Raw genomic sequence first — 22992 nt, forward strand, 5'->3', positions numbered from 1 at the left:
TATCCCAGAAATCTAGAAACTACAGTGAGACATTTTATTGGATGCCAGTGAGCTGACAGCTTTTTCCCACTTTCCTATCTTACCTTCAGGGTAAGACTTAAAAAAGGGTACTTTTTTTTTTTTTAACTCTGCAACCTAAATTCTTTCATTGTGATTTAGAAGCATGTAAATTTTATGGATTCTGTTATGAATTTTCTTTCCTCCTCAAATAATTTTTAAACCATAGATTGAACTCAAGAGCACTCGACCACTGAGCCACATCCCTGCCCTATTTTGTATTTTGTTTAAAGACAGGGTGTCACTGTTGCTCAGTGCTTCCCTGATGCTGAGGCTGGCTTTGAACTCTCCCAGCCACTGGGATTACAGGTGTGTGCCACTCTGCCTGGCAAATAATATGCTTTTAATTACCACCCATTCTTTATATTTTCTTACAAGGTAAGCATAATTTTAGTCTGGTAGGCCAGCATTAATCACAATCCTAGAAGTTCGAATTTCCTTGGTCAATAAATTAGGGATTACAGTTAACTGGACAAGGTATAAAGTCCATTTGTGCCTGGTCTGCACATGAGACTGGACAAGGTCGACTGAAACAAATCATTCCCTCTTGTTAAGAATCGAACTAAACAAGCAATCTTAATTGCTGTGTATAACTAATTGTGTACACTTCTGGACAGTTTCTTAAAGTGAAGTTTAAAAATATGATTTGTCTACTGCAACTACATTTTAATGTTCTATATTTAAATCATAGTTTCAAAAAATAATCTTCACTAAATGACCAGAAATCCAGGCAGGTTTTTGCTCTGCAAATGCTGAATGGACATAGTATTGAACTACTAAAGATTTTCCACTGCCTAAAATACTACCTTAGAAATGTGAACTTGAAATGTTGTTCAGTTATAAGTCCTGTTCTGGACTTCCATGGAGTTAGCAGTGTATCTTCAATCGAGGGAAAGGATGAAATGGTGACATTTCAGTCCACACAAACTTCTACAGGGAGTGTTAAACAGAGGGACTGGGCAAGGCTCATCCATCTGTTCTTGTCCGCCTGCTTTTTTTAAGCATAAATTTCCCTGATAAGGTTCTTTTATTTATTTATTTAGGTGTTGTGGATTGAACTCAGGGGGGCTTTATCACTAACCTACATCCCCAGTGCTTTTTAAAATATTTTAAGACAGGGTCTCGCCAAATTGTTGCAGCTGGCTTTGAACTTGCGACCCTTCTGCCCCCATCTCCCTGAGCCATTGGGATTACCAATGTGAGTCACTGACCCCCGCCCCATAATACTTTAAATTTCTAAGCCCTATGAGTTATAGAGGGCCTGGTTGTTTCTTCTTCAGACCCAAAGTGCTAAAATCCAAACAGGCAGCTCCGGGACTGCTATAGCTGGCCCTGCGCTCGCTCGGGCCCTCCCCAGCAGAGCAGGAAGCGCTTCGCTGTCCGGGCTGCGCTCGGGCGTGCAGGCGCGGGACCTGCAGCTGCCAGCAGCCGCGCCACCTGTTTCCGCCCGCAGGGACTTCCCCTAGCCGGATCCGAAGCGTGGAGTCCGCAGCCCGGCCTACCCCGGCGGGCGTCGGGGACCCAGGGTAACCTCCTCCGCCGCAGCCTCCGGTGCAGGCCTGTCTCGGGGGAGGCCCGCGCCACACCCACGCGTGCTGCGCTCTGGGCTTGGCCTTGGAAAATCAGGATGGCGATGGCAGCTGAGCAGTGAGTGGAACCAACTCTCGGGTAGCTCATTTACAAGCGCTTCATTTAAAAGTTTCCATCTTCGTCACTTTCTAGATTCTGAGATCTAGAGCAGCACCGTCCAACAGAAATGTCATACAAGCCACATGTGTAAGTTTAACTTCTCCAGTGGCCTCTTTGGCAACTGCAAAAAGAAGCAGGAGGGATTAATTTCAGTCACATAGTCAGCCAATGCACCCAAAATACTTCAACATGTAATCATATAAATATTAAGAGATTTTTATATTCGTTTTTCATATCAAGTCTTCGAAATCCGGTGTGTATTTCACACTTAAGCACTTCTCGGTTGGGATTGGGCACATTTCAAGTGCTCAGCCCGTGTGGCTTGAGAGTGCTGTATTGGACCACGTAGCTCCAGATTAGTACAGTTTCTAGGCTGTCTGTAAAGATGTACCCATGAAATTGGGCCAGTAGGAGAGGAAGGCTCCTCGAAGGGTCAGGTAGTGTCCTCTGGTAGCACAGTGAGAGTGAATGGTCTTGGGCACCCAAGGGTCGCTGGGTGCAGCCCTGACTGGGTTTTCCCTCATGCTTTTATTTTCTGGCACAGACAGCTTCTTACCCTCCCCTCTGGTTGCCAAAGGCCTGGTATCTCCTTGAGATGAATTTTCATTTTTGGAAAGCAGTTGTAAAATGTTCATAATAGGGAGACTGTTGAGTCCATTTGTGGGTGCAGAAGCAAGGCCATGTTAGAGGTCAAGCAAACTGTGGATAGTTAAACCAATGACGAAAATGGGATCAGAGCCCATGCGTCCTGATTGTGAGTTCTGGGTTGTTTTCGCTGTGCAACATGACCTCATGGAAGGAGAATACCACCAGCCCAAAACCAAACCAATTTTTTTTTTTCAGATTGTTTACAAAAGGGCTTATAAGATTAAACTTTCTTTCAACTTCTTTTCTTTTCTTTTTTTTTTTTTTTAATTTTTTATTGTTGGTTGTTCAAAACATTACATAGTTCTTGATATATCATATTTCACACTTTGATTCAAGTGGGTTATGAGCTCCCATTTTTACCCCATATACAGATTGCAGAATCACATCAGTTACACATCCATTGATTTACATATTGCCATACTAGTGTCTGTTGTGTTCTGCTGCCTTTCCTATCCTCTACTATCCCCCCTCCCCTCCCCTCCCCTCCCCTCCCCTCTTCTCTCTCTGCCCCCTCTACTGTCATTCATTTGTCCCCCTTGTATTATTTTTCTCTTTCCCCTCACTTCCTCTTGTATGTACTTTTATATAACCCTGAGGGTCTCCTTCCATTTCCATGCAATTTCCCTTCTCTCTCCCTTTCCCTCCCACCTCTCATACCTGTTTAATGTTAATCTTCTTGAAGTTGATATAAGGAGATCAACTTCTTTTCTATTCAAGTGGGGCCATCTGGGGTTGCTCAAAGTCAGAGAAATCAGTCCACGTACTCTTTGCCTTGGAGCCTCTGCCGGTGCGCGCGCGGGCGTGCACACACACACACACACACACACAAGAAAAAAAGGTACACTGTTTAGAAAAGCAGTTGTTATCAGTAGTTGAGGCATTAAAGGATTATAAAAAATGTCAATATGGACTGGGGATGTAAATCAGGGGTAGAGTACTTAACTAGCATGCATGAGGCCCTGGGCTCTGTCCCCAGTAAGAATTTTTTTAAAAGTGTATTTCCATATAGCATAGAGAATTTTGAATGTTTCCAACAAAAAAATGATAAATGGGATGATATGCCAGTTACCCTGATCTTATCAGTAAACATTGGATACATGTAATGTCACATTGTACCCCATAAATATGTGTAATCACACATATGTGTAATTATATATGTCAAAAATAAAAAATATATATATTCAAAATCTTCTGGAAAACAGGTGGTTAAAACAGAATCCACATGGACAATAGCCCTCCATTTGCATATTTAACCTACTGTTAATTTCTGCTCATGGATGATTTTTTTCCGCTCAAGCTGATACAGCCACATAGGACACTCCTGCTGGGTACCTTGAGACCTCTCCTCAGCTGGTGGACCAGCGGGCTCTGAGCATAGTGCTTCAGTGTCCTAATGTCCTCTACCTTTTTTGTAGCACACTGGGCTCTCTTGAGCTTTATTTGTAAATAGATACCAGGTTTTTTTCTCAAGAGGGGAAAAAAAGTCAATGAAAAATAATGAGCTCATTCATTCATTTACATATTTTTTCAATAATATTTATGGAACATCACCTGCCACGTGTTAGGCCCTATTCAAAACCTTGAGGATATATAACAATGAATAAAAATCTGCTGTCCTGCCAGCAGGTGGTGCATGCCTGTAGTCCCTGCATCTTGGGAGGCTGAGGCAGAAGGATTGCAGAATTGAAGCCAGTTTCAGCAATTTAGCAAGGCCCTAAGCAACTTAGCAAGATCCTTTCCCAAAATAAAAAATAAAACAGATCAGGAATGTGGCTCAGTGGTTAAGTGTCCCTGGGTTCATTCCCCAGTACAAAAACAAAACAAAAATGAAAAACTGTGATCCTAATGTATTAGTGGAAGAAACAGATAATCAAGGAATAAACAACTACTTTTATGTCAAAGAATAGAAACATACTATTTTGGATAGGATAATCAGGAATGCCTTCGTAGGTAGGAGACATTTGGAGGTGACCAAATTAAAAGGTTACACCACATACACCTCTAAGTGAGGGTATATCAGGCAAAGGGAACCTCAAGTGGTGTGGCCTGAGGCTTAGCATATTTGGAGGGCGGGGGGAAGTACTGGCATTGGGAGTTCATCCAGTGCCCTTCCTTAAGGACCGATGTCTGGGGCTGGGGATATGGTTCAGTCGGTAGAGTGCTTGCCTTGCATGCACAAGGCCTGGGTTCAATTCCCAGCACGACAAAAAAAAAAAAAAAAAAAAAAAAGACCAATGTCTAACTTGTGATTTAAAAGGATTATCATGGCTGCTATATGGGAAATTAAGTCTGGGTTGTGGGTAGCAGGAATGGAAACTGGCAAACAAGCTAGAAGATGATGGTAACAATCCAGTTAAGACGATATTGGCTTAGATCAAGGGTGTGATGGAGTCTGCTGAAGCATTCAGGTTCTGGATATATTTAGAAAGGCAAGCTGATGGGGTTTGGCGAGGAGGGGCGGGGGGTTGGAGGAGGAAGATCCAGAGTTCCCCTGGGGACATTTTACACTGGAGGTGCCTGGTTGATTTCCATGTGCTGCCACGTGGGCACCTACAAGGCTGGAGCTCAGGGGCAAAGCCGGGGACTAAGGCTGTGGAGGAGATGCTTAAAGCTCCGGCTGGATTCCAGGGTAGGTGGCCCGGGCGGCCGGCATGCTTGTTGTTTTCTTGTTACTGGGAAGGTGTGTCAATGATATAAATACATAGCCACAGTTTGTGTTTTCTCTCAATAATCTTTGGCGAAGCGTTCTGGATATCAGCCTTGTTGTCTAATTTGTCCTCTAGGAAAATAGGCGCTGAAGGAAATTTGAGTTGAGTGTGAGAGTTTTTGCATGAGTAGATAGCAAAGTTGCTAGTTCTCTGTGTCCTTAGAGACGTTATAAAGACTGGACACCAGGGGGACCCATTCTCCTTCGTCATTTGTAGAGGAGGGCCCACCAGTCGGATGTGCTTGCCGTGGCTTAGGACACATATCTGCATCCAAGACAGATCTGAAGACAGGGACAGCTTCTCTTTTCTCAGTGCAATGTCTACTTGTAGGAGTGGTCTTTTAGCGCATAACATGTCTGAATTGTCTTTAAGTTGACTGTGTTCAGTAATGTTCATAACCATTTAAAAGTTTGAAGCCCATGACTTCTGAACTCTACATCCCTTTTACTTAAAAATAAGGATCATGATATCTGGGTGTCGTGGTCTAAGCCTATAATCCCAGCTACTCATGAGACTGAGGCAGGAGAATCACAAGTTCAAGACCAGCCCAGGCAACTTAGCAAGACCCTATCTCAAAATAAAAAGAGCTGTGAATGAGCTTAGTGTTAGAGCATTTGCAGAGCATGCACCAGGTCCTGGGTTCAAGTCTCAGTACTGGAAAAACACAACCAAAACAAAAAACAACAGATCATGGTGATTTTAAGTTAGAATATTTGTAGCAGAGAATGAATATCTACAGGTAATAAATACCTTCAGGTGACTTGAATCTGGGCCATTGAAAGCTGAATGTAGAATGAATTTTCTGTTTTATCCCTTGGGATTAAGGTAAAGGCAAGGCAAATAAATGCACGAAAACTACATAAGACAGTATTGGAGCATAGAATCGATGACTTTGTTAAGAGATTCAGAAGCATCATTTCAGTTAAAGATGCATTTATCTTAACAGGACATATGATCATAACTCATTTTTACAACTGGAATAATTTTACTTTTGGGGAGGGAAACCATCTACGTTAATACTGAAACATTATGAATGAAGTTAACAGGCTTAAGACAGAATCTCTTTCATCATGGATATAAAAACTGATAGTTATTTCATGAATGAGTTTCAGCTGGCTCATCTTTCCTGTCCTTGGGATCTAAGAATGACTTTGACCACAGTGATCCTTTCCTATCAATCAAGATTGTTATTTTTCACAATGGTGCTACTGGCTTGGAGCAAAGATCAGAAATTACTGACAACAGGCCAAAACCAGTCCACCACCTATTTTTAAAATAGCCCTCAAACTAATAATGACTTTAACATTTTTATGTGATTGAAAAAAAAAATCAAAAGAATATATCATGTGGGACAGTTCATATAAAATTCAGATTTCAGCATAATAAAGTTTTATTGAAACATAGCCACACTCATTCATTTATATATTGTCTGCGGCTGCCTTTGACCTACAACAGCTGCGATGAATAGTTTCGACAGAGACCTCATGATCCAGAAAGCCATGACTGTTCACTGTCTGGACCTTCGTAGATAAAGATTGCCAGCCCCTGGCATGGAAAGTCTGTGCTATTTACTCAGGGGTTAGAAAAGCCTTGCCTGTAATCCCAGCAACTCAGGAGGCTGGGGCAGAAGGATCGCAAGTTTGAGGCCAGCCTCACCAATTTAGCAAGATCTTGTCTTAGGATTAAAAAGGACTGGAGGTGTGGCTCAGTGGCAGAGTACCCCTGGGTTCAACCCAAAACAAAAAATAAACATTGTTAGGACCATTCTATAACTGAGTTTAGATAGTTGTGTTAGCTTTCTATTGCTGTGACAAACTACCTGATATATTTTAAAAAGGAGGAAAGATTTATTTTGGCTCATAATTCCAGTTTCCTGTCTGTGGTTGCCTAGACTTGTTGCTCTGAGCCTGTGCTGAAGGGGAACGTCAAAGCCACTCACCTGCTGGTGGCCAGGAAGGAGAGACACACAAAGGGAGGCAGAGAGGGAGGGGTCAGGGTCCCAAGGCCCTCTTGAAGGGCATGGCCCAGTGACCTAACTTCCTCTGATAGGCCCCACGCCTTCACTCTTCCGTGGGGCCACAGGCTGCCAACCAAGGCTTCAGAACTTGGCCTTGGGGGGACATTTAAGATGTATACTCTTACAATAGTCTTAACTATTTGCCTTCCGTACTTTTTCTTTTTGGCAGTACTAGGGATTGAAGCCAGGGACACTCAACCACTGAGACCTTCTTGAGACTGACTGGCTAAGTTGCTCAGACTGGCCTTGAACTTGGGATCCATTGCCTTTCTTACTTTTGACAGGCTTATTTAATTTGGGAATCATATCATTTCCTTCATATGTTTTGGGAATGGAACGCAGGGCCTGGTACACAATAGGCAAGCACTGCACCACCAATCTCCATTCCAAGTTCCTCATTTTTTATTAAAAATTAAGTTCAGGTACCAGGCTTGGTGGTGCACTCCTGTAATCCCAGGATCTTCGGAGGCTGAAGCAGGAGGATGGAAAGTTTAAGGCCAGCCTCAGCAACTTAGCAAGGCCCTAAGCAACTTAGCAAAACTCTGTCTCAAAATCAAAATGGATGGGGATGTAGCCCAGCAGTTAGACATTGCTGAGTTCACTCCCCAGAACAACAACAACAAAAAGTGTTCAGCCATTCCTTTTATTCACATTTCAGTTCTTAGCTCAAAATAGGACTCTTCACTTGATTATATTGTAACATTTTATTTCCCTCTCTTGTTATGCATTAATGAATACTTGCCTTAAAATTATTTGCAGTTTTTATTTTTATTTTTTTGAGAGAGAGAGAGAGAGAGAGAATTTTTTAATATTTATTTTTCAGTTTTCGGTGGACACAACATCTTTATTTTTATGTGGTGCTGAGGATCAAACTCAGTGTCCCGCGAGCGCATTACCGCTGGAGCGACATCCCCAGCCCCATAAAATAAGTTTTTTTTTTTTTTTAATTTTTTTGATGGTGCTGGGGATTGAACCCAGGGCCTTGTGCATGTGAGGCAAGCACTCTACCAACTGAGCTATATCCTCAGCCCTGCAGTTATTTTTAATTTAATTACTTTAAAAATTATTTATAGGAAAGATCCAATAAAAATAAAATTGTCCTGATTTTTAAATTTTATTTCTGCATTACTAGAGATTGAGCCTAGGAGTGCGCTATCACTGAGCTATATCCTCAGCCCTTTTTAATTTTTAGACAGGGTCTTGCTAAGTTGCTGAGGCTGGCCTCAAACTTATGATCCTCCTGCCTTAGCCTCACAAGTAGCTGGGATTATAGATGTGTGCCACTGTGCCTGGCTTGTCCTGTGTTTAATAACAGAAAAAGAAAAGCTCAATAGATACTCCTAGGAACCTTTATGTGTCTCCTGTAGGGCTAAAAGATTTTACAGAAAAAATTATTCATTTGAAATGAATGTCCTTGAGCTTTTATAACTTTTCATTGTGTATAATGAATATTATATTGAAAAACTTTACCACAGAAGAAAATCAGTCTCTTTAAATAAAAAGCCATAAATTTATTGCAAATCTAGAAGTACCAGAATGTCACTAATACAGAACAAATCAGCAATCTTTTTATTTTCTTCCAAACATTTAAAATCTTGATAATTGACATACTGAAATTGGCATACATATTTTTTTTTTCTCATGCAGTTAACAGAATGGACACAGAGCAGATCCCTCAAAAATCAGTTATAAATATTAAATTGTGTTGAACATTCATAGTACAAAATATGTTGTAAAGTGCTGAAGTCATGTAGGTCTACAAACCTGCCCCGGGCTCAGAGTCTTCCCGAGCCGTGGCAGACGTGTGCTACATCCACCTTGTTTTAGGTGTGTCTGTTTTGGACAGACGCTTTGTCATTTCCTCCCTTGCCCTCCCCAAAGTTTTACCGATTGTCCTATTTCTATGGCTGATAAAATGCTGTACAAAATGTAGTCGGTGGTGATGAACTATGTCACTTTCATCTCAGTGCACAGAAATATTCAAGCTTGTGTGTACCTGGAACCAAACTAGGCTTGTTATATTTTTTTTCCCCCTGAGTTGTCATAAATTAACAGTAAGATGAATAAAGATGGAGCAGCAAGCACTGATCACCACCTGGAGGGTGAGGCTCAGTAAAACAGGTGAGGAAACAGGCCACCTCTTATCTTCTTGATGAAAACTGCTAAAATGAGAAAGACTATACATGTAGTGTGACTCCAAAACAATAATGGCCACAATCGAGTTCTAGGTCAGACGAGAGTTCTACCTTGTAACTTGTGATGGTAACATAAATGTCTCTGCTACTCCCCAATGAAATACAGAAATGCTTCAACAGTAAAGGTTTGACAAAATCAGAAATGCTTCAACGATTCAGTGAACTATAATTTTGATCAAAGAAGATCCTCAAGTATTCTTAGGTGATCAAAGAAATCATCTTTTAAAAGCTAAGGCGATTTGCTCTCCATTATTTTCCCCCTTTACATAGCACACGCTACCTTTAATCAAATTGAAGGATCATTGCAATTTGGCCTTGTATGAGAGTAACTTTATAAGACAAGAAGTACTTATTGAGGCATTTAAAGGATTGCGGGAAGGAGGTAAAAATGCCGTTGATGTCTCGGATTATGTTTTATTTCTTTTGATTAATCATCCTAGAATAACTTAATAATAAATAGTGGTTTAAATTAAAGACATTATAATCACATATTTCTGAATAATTAAAAGCAACAGGAAATACATTTTTGAATGCAATTCCATATCTTCTGTATTGAAATACTTTTGGTGATGACTGGCCATAAAAAGAAGTGGTCGTCTTCACATTTATGACATTCAAGTTATATATTTAAAATTTTCTGCTTATTGATCAGATGTTTGGTCTTAAACTATATTTCATTTCCGTGCAGTATTTGGAAAGCCAGAGGCCATAATTTGTTAATGGACACCTCAGTATTTTTCAGCTTCTTTTTAAAAACAATTTACTTGTCTTTCTGAAAAATCAGAAATCTTTTAAATGATTCAAGATTTTTTTTTTTTTTCTGGGCGGGGGCGGGGATAGGCAATTTCATTTCAATGACCTGGGCTAGAAGTCATTTTAGAAGATAGTGGTTTATCGCATGTGAATGCTCTTCCAACCACTTGGCCAATTCATTGTCACTCTTTTAATACTGGATCAGAACCAGAGTTCTTCTATGAGTTTGTATTGCTACTGAATACAGCCAGATTTATACACAGAAGAGAGTTTGGTTATTTTTGTTTTGGCTTAAAAAAATAAGCAAAAAGGAAAATTTAGGGCAAAAAGAAAAAAATGTTGGTAGTGCTGTTTGCATACACATTCCCTTTAAAATGCAGGTCTGAAGGGGGGTGTCAGCTCCCCTACCTCCCTGTGGTCCTTGCAGCACCCCCTTCCCAGCCAACATGGCCGCTGCTGTTACAGGAAAACCTGTTACACTGGCTCTACTTTCACTTGAGTTCTTTGCTCGTTTTTCCCAAGATCCATTTCCAGAAAGTCTTCGGGTATGTCTTGTAACGCCTTCCCCCGTTGGGGCTCAGCCTGTGCTTCTTCTGAGTGCCCAGGCTGGCACAGTCCCCTTTTGCATGGTCTCACCAGGGCGAGGCACACTGCAGCTATGGACATGCCTGCTGCACAGGAGTAGAAGGCCCTGCTGTAGATCCTGCTCTGGTCCACCAGCAGACCTGCAAGAGAGCAGTGGCACTGTGACACTGTGCACCTCCACCCAGACGCCCAGACACGCTAGAAACTTCTCAGTGCCTCCCTTCCTCTCCCCCACCCCAATCATTGATTGGTGCATCGTAGCTGCACGTAACGATGGGATCTGTTGTTAGAATATCTGCTCGTGCACACACTATTCTTTTGTTTTTTTCTAATGCTGGATTGGAGGGGAAAAAATAAATCGAACCCACGGCACACTTAGCACCTGAAAATACAAATTGCTAAGCTGTTCGTCATGGGCTCCGTCTGTCCCCGTAGAGAGTCTGAATCGTGGGGACAGGTACGTGCGTGTTTCTTTGAGAAAGTGATAATGTCGGAAAGAGCTGCATTGTTTTTACTGGCGTTCCCTTTCGTACCTTTCAACAGGGCAAGATTTCTAATCACGACAATTTTAAGGACACATCACATCAGATCTAAGATATGAACTGGACGTGTAACCTCCTGCAGGGGTACTCCGCCCTGATCGCTCAGGTGTGTGCAGAGTGTTGCAATGTGCTCAGGTCCCAGACACCTGGCAGCTCCAACATTCAGCAAAAGTGTCCCAGTGGAAGTAGATTTTAAAGTTATGATTTGAACAGGAAGCTCACGACCAACCAGGGGGAGGTAGACCAGGGTGTGTGCCCTGGGTGTAAGTTACCTGCTAGGGGTGGGCCTGCCAGCCCTGCGATGCTCTGGATGAAGACATAGACTCCGGCGGCAGAAGAGATCTTCTCAATCCCCACCACGTCATCTTCGGCGAGCATCGGAATGTGGGTCCCCCCTATAGTTCCAACCATGAACCCAAAAAATATGCTACAGGACATGAGGCCCCAGAATTCAGTAGCAAAGGTGAAGGCGAACAGGGACATGGTCAGCAGGATGACGCAGATGAGCTCAATGTAGATCTTGCGGATGGGCTCTCGGTTGAGGGCAAACCCGGCTCCGATCCGACCAAAAACTTCAGCAATCGCCATTGTCGATAATAAAAACGCCGCACGATCTGGGTCAATGCCCAGGCTGATGCCCAAAGGAATGATGTACAGGGAAGGGGCAAAGAACCCCAGGGTGGCAAAGAGACCGAATAACGCGTAACAGATAAAACTCTTCTCTTTCAAAATCGAGAAGTCTAACAGCGGGGCTTTCTGGTCCCCTGGCTTGGAGCCAGCCTTCACCAGGGTCTGCTGCAGGTCAGTCCTGGGTTCCAGTTCTGGGTTCGTGTGACTAGGCACATTTTTGGGTGAGGTAGTTAGTTCTACTCCTGAGTCAATGGAGTCTATTGAGGTTCTGGTTTTCTCATTTTCAAGCATATATTGCACTTCTTTCCGGCTTTCGTGGGTGACTGTTTTCGGTGACACTGGCCCTCTGATAATGATGGGTCTCAGCAGTGCCCCGCAGACGACGATGTTCAGCTGCAGGAGGCCCACGAACAGGAGGCTGTGTCTCCAGCCGATGTGCTCCTTGAGAGCCGTGATGGCTTCAGAGGCAGCAGCGAAGAAAGGAGAGAAAACCCGAGGTCAGTGAGGGGCTCCAGACCCAGGAGAGCACGGATACGGACTAGGTTTTGGTTTGTTTAATGAATCAATAAGGAGAATGTGCATCATAGTTCTTACGTATAAAAATGTTCAGCCCAGGCTCCAGATGATCTTTGGAAGGTGCCGTTTTCTAGGGAGATGCGAGAAGTGAAATAAGGACCCTCCCCCCACCCAATTAGAGCTAATACCTGGCACCCTATCCTATCTGATCATAATGTAAGGAAATTAGAAATCAATGATAAAATAAAAAATAGAAGCTCTGCTAACACCCAGAGACTAAATAATACTCTATTGAATGACGAACAGAGAGTAGAAATCAGGAATGAAATAATAAAAAAAAAATACTTAGGGGTAAATGAGAATAGCGATATAACATCAAAATCTCTAAGACAGTCTAAGAGGCAGTGCTAAGAGGAAAACTCGCTGCATTCATTAAAACGATAGACAGTCAACAAACAAATAACCTAACATTACATCTCAAAGCCCTAAAAAAAGAAGAACAAATCAACACCAAAAGCAGAAGATGGGAAGTAATTAAAATCAGAGCTGAAATCAATGAAATTGAAACAAAGGAAACAATAAAACAAAAAAAACCCAACAAAAAGTTTGTTCTTTGGAAAAAAAAAATCAATAAAATGGATAGTCCCTTAGCTAAGTTAACAAAGAAAAAGAAAACTCAAATTACTAAAATTTGTGATGAAAAGGAAATATCACAGGGGACACTACTGAAATACAGATAATAATCAGAACCTATTTTGAAAATTTATAAAAAATCTTGACGAGACTGACAAATTTCTAGAGACACATGACCCAAATTGAATCAGGAGGACATAGAAAATTTCAACAGATGAATTTCAGTTGATGAAACTGAAGACACCATCAAAAGCCTACCAAGAAAGAAAAGCCCAGGACCAGACGGATTCTCAGCCGAGTTCTACCAGACCTTCAAAGAAGAATTAACGCCAACCCTAACCCTCCAGTTATTCCATGAATGAGAAAAAGAGGGAAACCTTCCAAACTCATTCTGTGAAAGCAGTATCACCCTGAACTAATGAGAAACTAGATAAAGACATCAAGGAAAGAAGATTTCAGACCAACATCCCTGATGAAAATAGATGTAAAATTCTTAATAAAATATAAATCGCATATAAAGACATTAAAAAGATAGTGCACCATGATCAAGTGGGGTTCATCCCAGGGATGCAAGGTTGGTTCACATACAGAAATCAATAAATGTAATTCATCACATCAATTGACTTAAAGAATCACATGATTATTTCAATAGATGCAGAAAAAGCATTTGACAAAATACAACATCCATTCACGTTCAAAACACTAGAAAAACTAGGGATAGTAGGAACACACCTCACCATTGTAAATGCTATATATGCTAAACCCAAGGCCAACATCATTCTATGGAGAGAAATTGAAAGCATTCCCTCTAAAAACTGGAACAAGACAGGGATTGCCTCTTGCACCACTTCTATTCAACATAGTCCTGGAAACTCTAGCCTGAGCAATTAGAAGAAAGAAATTAGCAGGATACAAATAGGAAAAGAATTCAGACTATCCCTATTTGCTGACGACATGATTCTATATTTAGAAGACCCAAAAACTCCACCAGAAAACTTCTAGAAATGATAAATGAATTCAGCAAAGTAGCAGGATACAAAATTAACATCCATAAATCAATTGCATTCCTATATAACAGTGATGAATTAACTGAAAGAGAAGTTAGGAAAACTATCCCATTCACGATGGCCTCAAAGAAAGTAAAATATTTGGGACTAAATCTAACAAAAGAGGTGAAAGACCTCTACAATGAAAACTACAGAACACTGAAGAAGGAAATTGAAGAAGACCTTAGAAGATGGAAAGATCTCCCTTGTTCTTGGATAGGCAGAATTAATATTGTCAGAATGGCCACATTACCAAAAGCATTATACAGATTTTAATGCAATTCCTATTAAAATTCCAAAATGATGTTCTTCATAGAAATAGAAAAAGCAGTCATGAAATTCATTTGGAAAAATAAGAGGCCCCGAATAGCCAAAGCAATCCTCAGTGAGAAAAGTGAAATAGGAGGCATCATGAGAACAGACCTTAAATTATACTACAGAGCTAGAGTAACTTAAACATCCATTCAGCACGGTATTGGCACCAAAACAGACATGAAGACCGATGGAACAGAACAGAAGACACAGAGAGAAATGCACATAAATACAGTTATCCCATACTAGGCAAAGCTGCCTTAAACGCATATTGGAGAAGACAACCTCTTCAACAAATGGTGCTGGGAAAATTAGAAATCCATATGTAATAAAATTAAATTAGGCCCACATCTCTCAGCACAAAACTCAACACAACGTAGATCAAGGACCTAGGCATTGGACCACAGACCCTCGGCCTATTAGAAGAAAAAGTAGGACCAAATCTCTTGTCGTGTCGGCTCAGGAACCAAATTCTTCCTAAAGTGTAAGAAGTAAAATCAAGAATCAATAAATAGAATTGTATCAAACTAAAAGCTTCTTCACAGCAAAAGAAACAATCAAGAATAGGAAGAGAGAGCCTACAGAATGGGAGAAAAATCTTTGCCACCTGCACCTCAGACATAACATTATTCTCCAGGTTATATAAAGAACTCAAGGGGCTGGGGTTGTGGCTCAGAGGTAGAGCACTTGCCTAGCATGTGCAGGGCCCTGGGTTTGATCTCAGCACCACATAAAAATAAATAAAATAAAGGTATTTTGTCCGACCACAACTAAAAAATAATTAAAAAAAAAACTCAAAAAATTTCAACCAAACAGATAACTCAATCAACAAATGGGCAAAGGAAATGAACAGACACTTCAAGAAATATGATGGTCAACAAATATATGACAACGTCACTAGCAGTAGAGAAATGCAAATTGAAACTACACTGAGATTTTCATCTCACTTTGGTCAGAATGGCAATTATCAAGAATACAAGTAACAATGTTGACAGGGATGTGAGGAAAACGTTCACTCATACACTGCCGGTGGGACTGCAAATTGGGGTAACACTCTGGAAAGCAGTATGGAGAGTCCCCAGAAAACTTGGAATGGAGCTACTATTTGACCCAGTGATCCCACTCTATGGCATATACCCAAAGGACTTAAAATCAGTCACATCAATGTTTATAGCAGCTCAATTCACAATAGCTAAGCTATGGGAGCAACCTAGGAGTTCTTCAATGGTTGAATGGATAAAGAAAATGTAGTACATATACACAATGGAATATTAATCAGCCATAAAGAAGAATGCAATTATGGCATTTGCCAGTAAATGGATGGAACTGGATAATATCTTGCTAAATGAAATAAGCGAATCCCCCCCCCCAAAAAAAAAAAAAAACAAAAAACAAAGGCTGAATGTTCCCTCTGATATGTGAATAGTGACTCACACTAGGGGCAGTGGAGTGGAGGTTCACCGGGAGTGGACAGGGGAGAATGGGGGGAAGAGAGGGAGGATAGAAATGGGAGAAAGGATGGGGGATGGGAATGGGAAAGACAGAATGAACTGGACATAACTTTCCTACATTCGAATGTGAATTCACAACCAGTGTGGCTCCCCATCATGTACAACCACAAGAACGGGAAGTTACACTCCATGTATGGATGATATGTCAAAACACATTCTAGGAGTTGTGGCAGAGACTGTATAATCCACAAAGCCTAAACAATTTATTCTCTGGCCTCTTACAAACAGAATTCACCAATCACAGAGCCGTACGTATCCTTGCACACCCACTCATTCAATCCTTAGGAGTAGTGGATTAAATAAAAAATAAATCGGATGTGGTGGTGCCCGCCTGTAATCCGCAGGAGGCTGAGGCAGGAGGATGGCAAGCTTGAAGCCAGCCTCAGCAACTCAGTGAGATCCTAAACAACTCAGTGAGACCCTGTCTCAAAATCAAAAAAATAAAAAGGGCTGGGATGTGGCCTTTATCTCAGACCTATGGTTCCTCCCATTAACAGGGAAGGCTTAGACTTGCCAAGGAGCGTCGAGCTTCGAGCTCTGTCCCCATCTGGCAATAACTGGTCCAATTTCCCTTTCTCCGTGCACCATTTCTTGAGCGCCCACAAGGGGCCAGGGATGTGCCCAGAACCAGGACACAAGGCTGAGCAGGACTGTCTCCACCCTCAGACACTCACAGTCCCCTGATGGTTTCTCCCCTCAACATTTCATTTGGAAAATTTCTAAACCGACAGCAAAGTGGAAAACCAATACTGCGGTGGCCCCCCACTCTGTCCTCCCAGTTAACGTGCCTCTCGCTCTCTGGACCTGTGACAGCACACATGCAGTCAGCTCTCAGAACCATCTGGAAGCTCCAGCATTGGGACATGTCACTCCTAAAGGCTCCTGCCTGTGTCTCCTACCCGCCAAGTGCAGTCCGCGGGCAGGATCGTCATGAACTGGGAAAGGACGCATCCTAGACTCCACAGTTACCTGCCTACTGCTTTAGTTTTCTTGTAATTCACATGTGCACATTGAATTAGGGAAACAAAGGATGATATTTTTGCTGTGAGATTATCCATATACACATAAAACGGCCTTCACTAGCATGACTTAAATCCACATTTGAAAAGTAACAGAAATAAAATATACAAATCACGAAATTATTTTGGAACGATTTTGCATATTTCAAGAAAAAGCCTTATCATGGAATGTGCAGCTTCCTACTGACATAAATTCTCTCCGACCTGATATTCAGAGTAGCTCCCCCCTTCCACAAGACAGCTGCCATCACCTACCTGGTGCAAAAGCAAACACGGCGAAACATTCTCCCGTAGAAGCGACAGCGGTGACTACTGAGCGTCTTTTGTCAAAGTATTGTGACAGAATGGTGACAGTGGGCAGAAAGCTAAAGCAGTAGCCCAGACCTGTGAGGGAGAGAAGGAGCCGTGAGAGCCACGCACTGACGGACCCTGAAGGGTGTGTCCAGAGACACAGGGCTCCGCAGGGTGTGATGGTGCACACCTGTAATCCGGCACCTCGGGAGGCCGAGGCAGGAGATCACATGTCGAGGCCAGCCTCAGCAACTGTCTCAAAGTAAAGAGGGCTGGGGATGTAACTCAGTGGTACAGCGCCCCTCGGTTCAATCCCCAGTACTGGGGGGTGGGGTAGGGGGGTTGGGGAGTGTGGGAAGGAAGAAAAGATTGAGGGTTTCTGTGTGTAGGTTTTTAGATTAAGAAGTGTTCTGCGAGCCCTGTAATTCATCCTGGAGAAAGGTATCGTAGCAAAGAAAAGTGGGTTTATTAAAAGTCGAGAGAAGCTGGGTGCATTGGGCATCGGCACATTCTGTAATCCTAAGTACTTGGGAGGGTGAGGCAGGAAAGTTGTCAAATTTGAGGTCAGCCTGGGCAAGTCAGTGAGATCCTATCTCAGACAATACAGAGGGCTGGCGATGCAGCTCCGTGGCATGCACAAGGCTCTGAGTGTGATCCCCAGCACTGGAAAATTAATAAGGTTATTAATAAATTAATAAAGCTGTTCATAGTTGTTTGGGGAAGTTAGGAGCAATAAAAACTAGGATTTATATTGGGAAATAAATATGTCTTTTGGCAGGGGTAAACATGAAACCACGGAAGTATGCAGATTGAACTAGCCACCCCAGATCAGTCAGGAGCAAGGTCTGCACTCCTTTTGGAAGTCTTGGGTTGTGAAATGACCTCTTGGTTGCATACTAGAGCAAAAGAGCAGCTGATCTTCATCGCTGGTAAATATTAAAAGAAGAAGAAACAAAACCTCTGGGGCACTTGAAAATAAGCTTCCCTGGCCCCTGCAGTCTACACGGGGGCGGGAAACCTCAAGACCCCTGATCCCAACTGTTATTAATATTAAAGAACTAGAGAGAGGAAAAAGAGGATTTGGGCTTCATGTCTTCCCGCCCTTCCTTGTCCTTCAGACTAGGTGTCTCTGAACATCTGAGCTGGGGACACTCACCGGAGATGAGCCCAATGGTGATGTACATGTGGTAAACCTTCTGGGAGAAGGAGGCGGCCACCATCCCGGTGCTGACCAGCAGCCCTCCTGCCATCACCACCAGCCGGTGTCCAAAGCGGTTGCTCAGGATGGTGGACAGGGGAGCTGCAGGAAAGGGACAACAACATCAGAATGACCCCAAATGACCCGTTTATTCCTGGAGGCTGGAGGGTCGGCTCCAGGGAGATTCCTACCCCCGCCCCCCCAGTTTTGAACAGGGAGCGAGGATGTCAAACACACACTACATTTCATGTGGTGGCGACTGAGGCCAGTTCAAAAATTATTTTAGAATTTGTTCAAATGAAACAAGATTTTCTGGGCTCTTTAAAGAGAAATCCAAGGTATAGCCGGGTGTGGGCGTGCACACCTGTGATCCCAGTTACTCAGGAGGCTGAGGCAGGAGGACTGCACGTTGGAGGACAGCCCAGGCAACTAAGACACTGTCTCAATAAACAAAAAAATAAATAATAAGTAAATAGGGTTGGGGATATAGCTCAGTGGTAGAGCACCCCTGGATTCAACCCCCAGTGCCAAAAAAAGTAAACGGCAGAGAGATTGGGGGTGTAGCCCTGGGGCAGAGAGCTTGCCTTGCATGCATGGGGCCCTGTGTTTGATCCTCAGCACAGAATAACAGGATAAAATTTATATCTGTATCTTTTTAGATTATATCTCTATTTTTAGATATTTAAAATTTATATCTATATTTTTAGATCTCAGCCTACCATGAGCATCTCCAAAATTAAATATGCATTTATGTTATTCTATTATAAAAATTGTGGTTTCCCCTTGCTGGTTAAGGTGACACATGCCTGTGGTCTCAGCAAAACTTTGTAACTGAGGCAGGAGGAACACAAGTTTGAGGCCAATGGGGGTCTCAAAATAAAGTAAATAAAAGGGGCTGGGCTTGTAGCTCTACTATAACAAAACAAAACAAAAAGCAGACACCTGCTTTTCCTATGATTGCTTGGATCATTCCCCCCTCTACTCAGTTCACACCTGGAAAGGGCTAGCAATGGGGCAGGTGACTCCAGGGTGGCTGACGGACCATGTGCTCAGGTCTATAGGCTTTCTCCCCTGGGACCCTTCAGTTTAGCAGATGAGTTTCCTGGTTCCATGCGACTTAATATTGCCTTGAGTACAGTGAGATAGGTGAACTTTTGAGAGCCTGGTCAAAGAGGAACGTGCTGAACAGAAGGGTGGGTAAAAGGGACTCGGTTTTGTTGGGCTTAGTCCTGTGTATCTATCATTAGGTGTTAACATGCAAATTAATATTGAACAGAGCTAATGATGAAATCCCTGCCATCATTTTGAGCCGGTATGTTGTCTCAAAGTCTTAACAGCTGGAATATTATTTAGAATGACTTTCTGGTATCGTCGTATTAACTGGAGTTGACTGCACTGTTAGCTTTGCCTATTAAAGAGCTCAGATTTAAGCATTTATGTTTTCATTTTCTTTAGATTATCAAAATGTAAAATTTTGGTTCTCATTTATTTAAATTATCTTCCTCAGTAAGTGAGCATTCCACAGTTTGGAAAGGAAGTCTTAATAATTAAAATGAGCTGGGGATATAGCTTAGTTGGTAGAGTGCTTGTCTCGCATGCACAAGGCCCTGGACTCAATCCCTAGTCATTGCAATGATGATATTATAATAAAAATAAAAATGAAAGTAGGATCTAGTTAATCAAACTTATAAATAAGAGACGGTATGAAGACCAGCAAGAGAGATTCCTGCTCTCTCCAGATGGTAAAAACCCACAAGGCAGCCTTTTAAGACACTATATGGGTAAAACCAAACTACGGTTAAAAGGCTTAACTTCAGTGATCATAATGGTTGAATGAAAGGACATCAGGGTGAAGTCGTGCGTAAGGCTGGCCTGGCTGGCTCTCCGACAGGAGCCCTACCCTGCGGCTCTGTCCTCTCAGGAAAGCCTCAGCATTGCCTCTGATGGACAGATGAGTGCAGCAGCCTTAGCATGTAAGTCCAAGGAGGCCACGCAGGACCTGGTGAAAAGCAGTCTGTTAACGATGATCCTAAAACCCCATTTATTTTATGCTGTTGGATCTGAGACTACTACACAAGGATGACTCATTAAGGCCCTTTAGGGAATCAGGCATTTGGAATTCAGTGTTCTTTAGGACACTGTGATCTTACAGTGGTTCCTCGGTAGCCATAGGGCATGGTTTTAGGACCCGTCCCCACCCCCAGGACACCAAAATCCAGGGATACTCCAGTCCCTTACATAAAAATGGCATGATATTTACCTAGGCATATATTCTCCTTACTTGAAATCACCTCTAGATTACTTATGTTACCTGATACAATGTACGTAACACATTATACTGTATCTGTTAGGGAATAGAAGTCAGGGCAGGCTTAAAGCAGGCACCACCATGGCAGGCCTAAGGCTGTGGTGCTGCAGGTTGCAAAACACCATTTTCAATCTGCAATTGGTCGAATCTGTGGGAGAGGAACCCCTGCATAGGGAGGGCCCACTGTATACCTTTTTACCCCTCCCCCACCTCTCTTCTGCACGTAGCCACATGTATATGTTTCCGGCCTGTTTTCAAAGCATGTTTTCTATGAGACCAGGGCTTTGAATGTCAGGCATTTGGGATGCCTCTTCTTTAGACAATGACTGTGCATATCTTCATAGAACTGGTTTCGCTGCGATCCTCAAGGGCACTCCTGAATCCTTAAGCTATAAGGAAGGCTTTCGTCAAATGCCTCTTGTTTCTTGCCAATCCCGACCCTCTGAAAACTATTACTTAATTGAAACCAGAAAGGGCCCAGGACATCACAAACACACCTGCTCCCGTCACATCGTCAGGCAGATTGAAAGGGGCGGGTGCTTACATCGTGGCTGGGCCGAAAGACATACTAACCTGTAAACGTTAAGACGAAGACACATATTGACACTATCCATGAGATCGTGCTGTTGGATTCATCAAAACTGTTCATCAAGTCATTAAAGAAGACGCCGAAGGTCTTGATGATACCATAGGAAAAGACTTCCACGAAGAAAAAAGAAACAGCTACCGCCCAGCCCCATCCTCCGTCAGGCACTTGAGTGTACACATTGGCTCTGGAACAAAGCTTTGATTTCATCTGGGTCATTCTTAACCTGAAATAAAAAGGTTTTTTTTTAAAAAAAAAAAAAATTAGATCAGCAATAGCAGGAGGGCTGATCTTGAGCAAATGATAAGAGACACCACACTTCTTAGGTTGTTGGATATTTAAATTATGCAGTTTGTATCATCTTTAGACAATTTAATATCTATTTGTCTGCCCACCTATCTTTGAACTACATTCCCAGGTGTTTTTTTTTTTTTTTTTTTTTGAGACAGGGTCTCCCTAATTTGCTGAGGCTGGACTCCAAATTGTGATCCTCCTGCCTCCTGAGTTGTGATGGCTCCTGAGTTGCTGGGATGACAGGTGTGCAGCACTGAGCCCAGTAAAGCAGAGCGGCCCCAGTACTGATGCTAACCTTAAAGACAAGTGAGGCAGAGACAGGCTGAGCTGGCCCTAAGGAATGCTCATTAGAAATTAGGCCTAGGAGCCAGGCCCAGTGGTGCACATCTATCATTTGCCCACTTGAGGTGGCTGAGGCAGGAGGATTGCAAATTTGAGGCCAGCCCGGGCAACTCGGTGAGACTGTCTCAAAATAAAAGGGCTGAGGATGATGCCTCAATAAAAAGGCTGAGGATTGAAATTTCAGATAAAAAGGCTGAGGACTGAACCTAGAGCTGAGGATTGAACCTGGGTTCAATCCCTAGTACTGCAAAATCAAAAAACTAAGAAGTGAACCTTCAAACAGGGAAGCCGAAGGGGCAACACTGACAGTTCATCTGGCACCTTCCACAAGACAATGGCTCGAGACATCGTATGTGTCCTGCTGGATGCCACAGGCCATTGGGATCATCCAAGTCTTCGTGCTCCCATTTTGCGCTCACTAAGCAACATTCGGATTCTGATTTGGGCTCCCATGTAGCTGTACCTATGTGGTCAGAACCTACCTATGGGCCAAACTATGGAAATCCTGTCTTCTGACAGTTTGCTCCGCGTTCTTTCCTTAAAGGTGATCCCCACTTGGTGTATTAGCTACTCAGTTTCAGAGCACACGACAAGTCCTCGAGAATGCAGTGACTAATTAACCTGTCTGGGCAATGCCCTGTCTGGGCACCAGCTACCCCTGACCTCCCTAGGCCTTTCCATTCAAACTGCAACAAACGCTGGTCGAGCAGACCTGAGCCGTAACACCACAAAGAAAGAGGTGACACTGTTCAGTGTGGGAGGAGGCGGGTTTAACCTGAGTCTTCTTGAGTGGACTCTAGCACGTGAATTCTGCAAAGTCTTTGAAGTTACGTTTACTTTCAAGCAATGATATATTTTATACGTTATATATTTTATATATGTATATCTTTTAGCTCAACTAAAAATTAATGATATTTATAATAATAAAGAACCCAGGGCCATGAGAGTTCTTAATGGCCACCAACCTCAAGTTTGAGAATTCTTTACAATTAATTATAGAGCTATGAACAGGTGAATTTTTAGGGTACAAGCATTGCTAAGGGAAAGGTCTTCCCGGTAATGCAGGCAACTGAAAAATAACAGGATATAAGCTCGGCTGTGTAGTAGGCTTG

At 42.6% G+C, this 22992-nt stretch overlaps 2 protein-coding genes and 1 non-coding gene across 5 annotated transcripts in view; 1 reads left to right on the forward strand and 2 right to left on the reverse strand.

The window, feature by feature from the left end:
• The first annotated feature begins 1514 nt into the window (after positions 1-1514).
• Positions 1515-22992, forward strand: part of Arsg (arylsulfatase G) — a 116907-nt gene continuing 95429 nt past the window's right edge. Inside the window, exon 1 of one of the 2 annotated variants that reach the window (XM_071603511.1) lies at positions 1515-1704. The gene's annotated coding sequence lies outside the window, so the exon portion shown is untranslated. The other variant, XM_027946319.3, reaches the window with a different exon arrangement.
• On the reverse strand, positions 8073-8145 carry Trnav-cac (transfer RNA valine (anticodon CAC)). The gene has a single exon. It is a non-coding gene; the product is annotated as a tRNA-Val (tRNA).
• Slc16a6 (solute carrier family 16 member 6) lies at positions 8606-22690 on the reverse strand. Of its 2 annotated transcripts, XM_027946321.2 has the most exons (6): positions 22154-22690; positions 21232-21470; positions 18309-18452; positions 17117-17245; positions 11467-12282; positions 8606-10792 (listed from the first exon to the last, which is right to left on the reverse strand). In XM_027946321.2, exons 2-6 carry the CDS (start codon positions 21461-21463, stop codon positions 10542-10544), a joined length of 1572 nt encoding a protein of 523 aa, XP_027802122.1. In that variant the 5' UTR covers positions 21464-21470; positions 22154-22690; the 3' UTR covers positions 8606-10541. The 2 variants fall into 2 exon arrangements, with proteins under 2 accessions (XP_027802122.1, XP_027802124.1); XM_027946323.2 differs by having other exon boundaries at positions 21232-22690.

Source organism: Marmota flaviventris, chromosome 17 (assembly GCF_047511675.1).
Source record: "Marmota flaviventris isolate mMarFla1 chromosome 17, mMarFla1.hap1, whole genome shotgun sequence".
NCBI classification, from domain to species: domain Eukaryota; kingdom Metazoa; phylum Chordata; class Mammalia; order Rodentia; family Sciuridae; genus Marmota; species Marmota flaviventris.

Excerpts from the sequence above, each read along its gene's own strand:
- Slc16a6 (XM_027946321.2), bottom strand. The coding sequence starts at position 21,463 with ATGACCCAGATGAAATCAAAGCTTTGTTCCAGAGCCAATGTGTACACT. Across the intron at positions 18,453-21,231 it reads CTTCGTCTTAACGTTTACAG|CTCCCCTGTCCACCATCCTG; the intron begins GTTAGTATGTCT and ends CCTTTCCTGCAG. Across the intron at positions 12,283-17,116 it reads CGTGTTTGCTTTTGCACCAG|CCATCACGGCTCTCAAGGAG; the intron begins GTAGGTGATGGC and ends CTGCCTCTGAAG.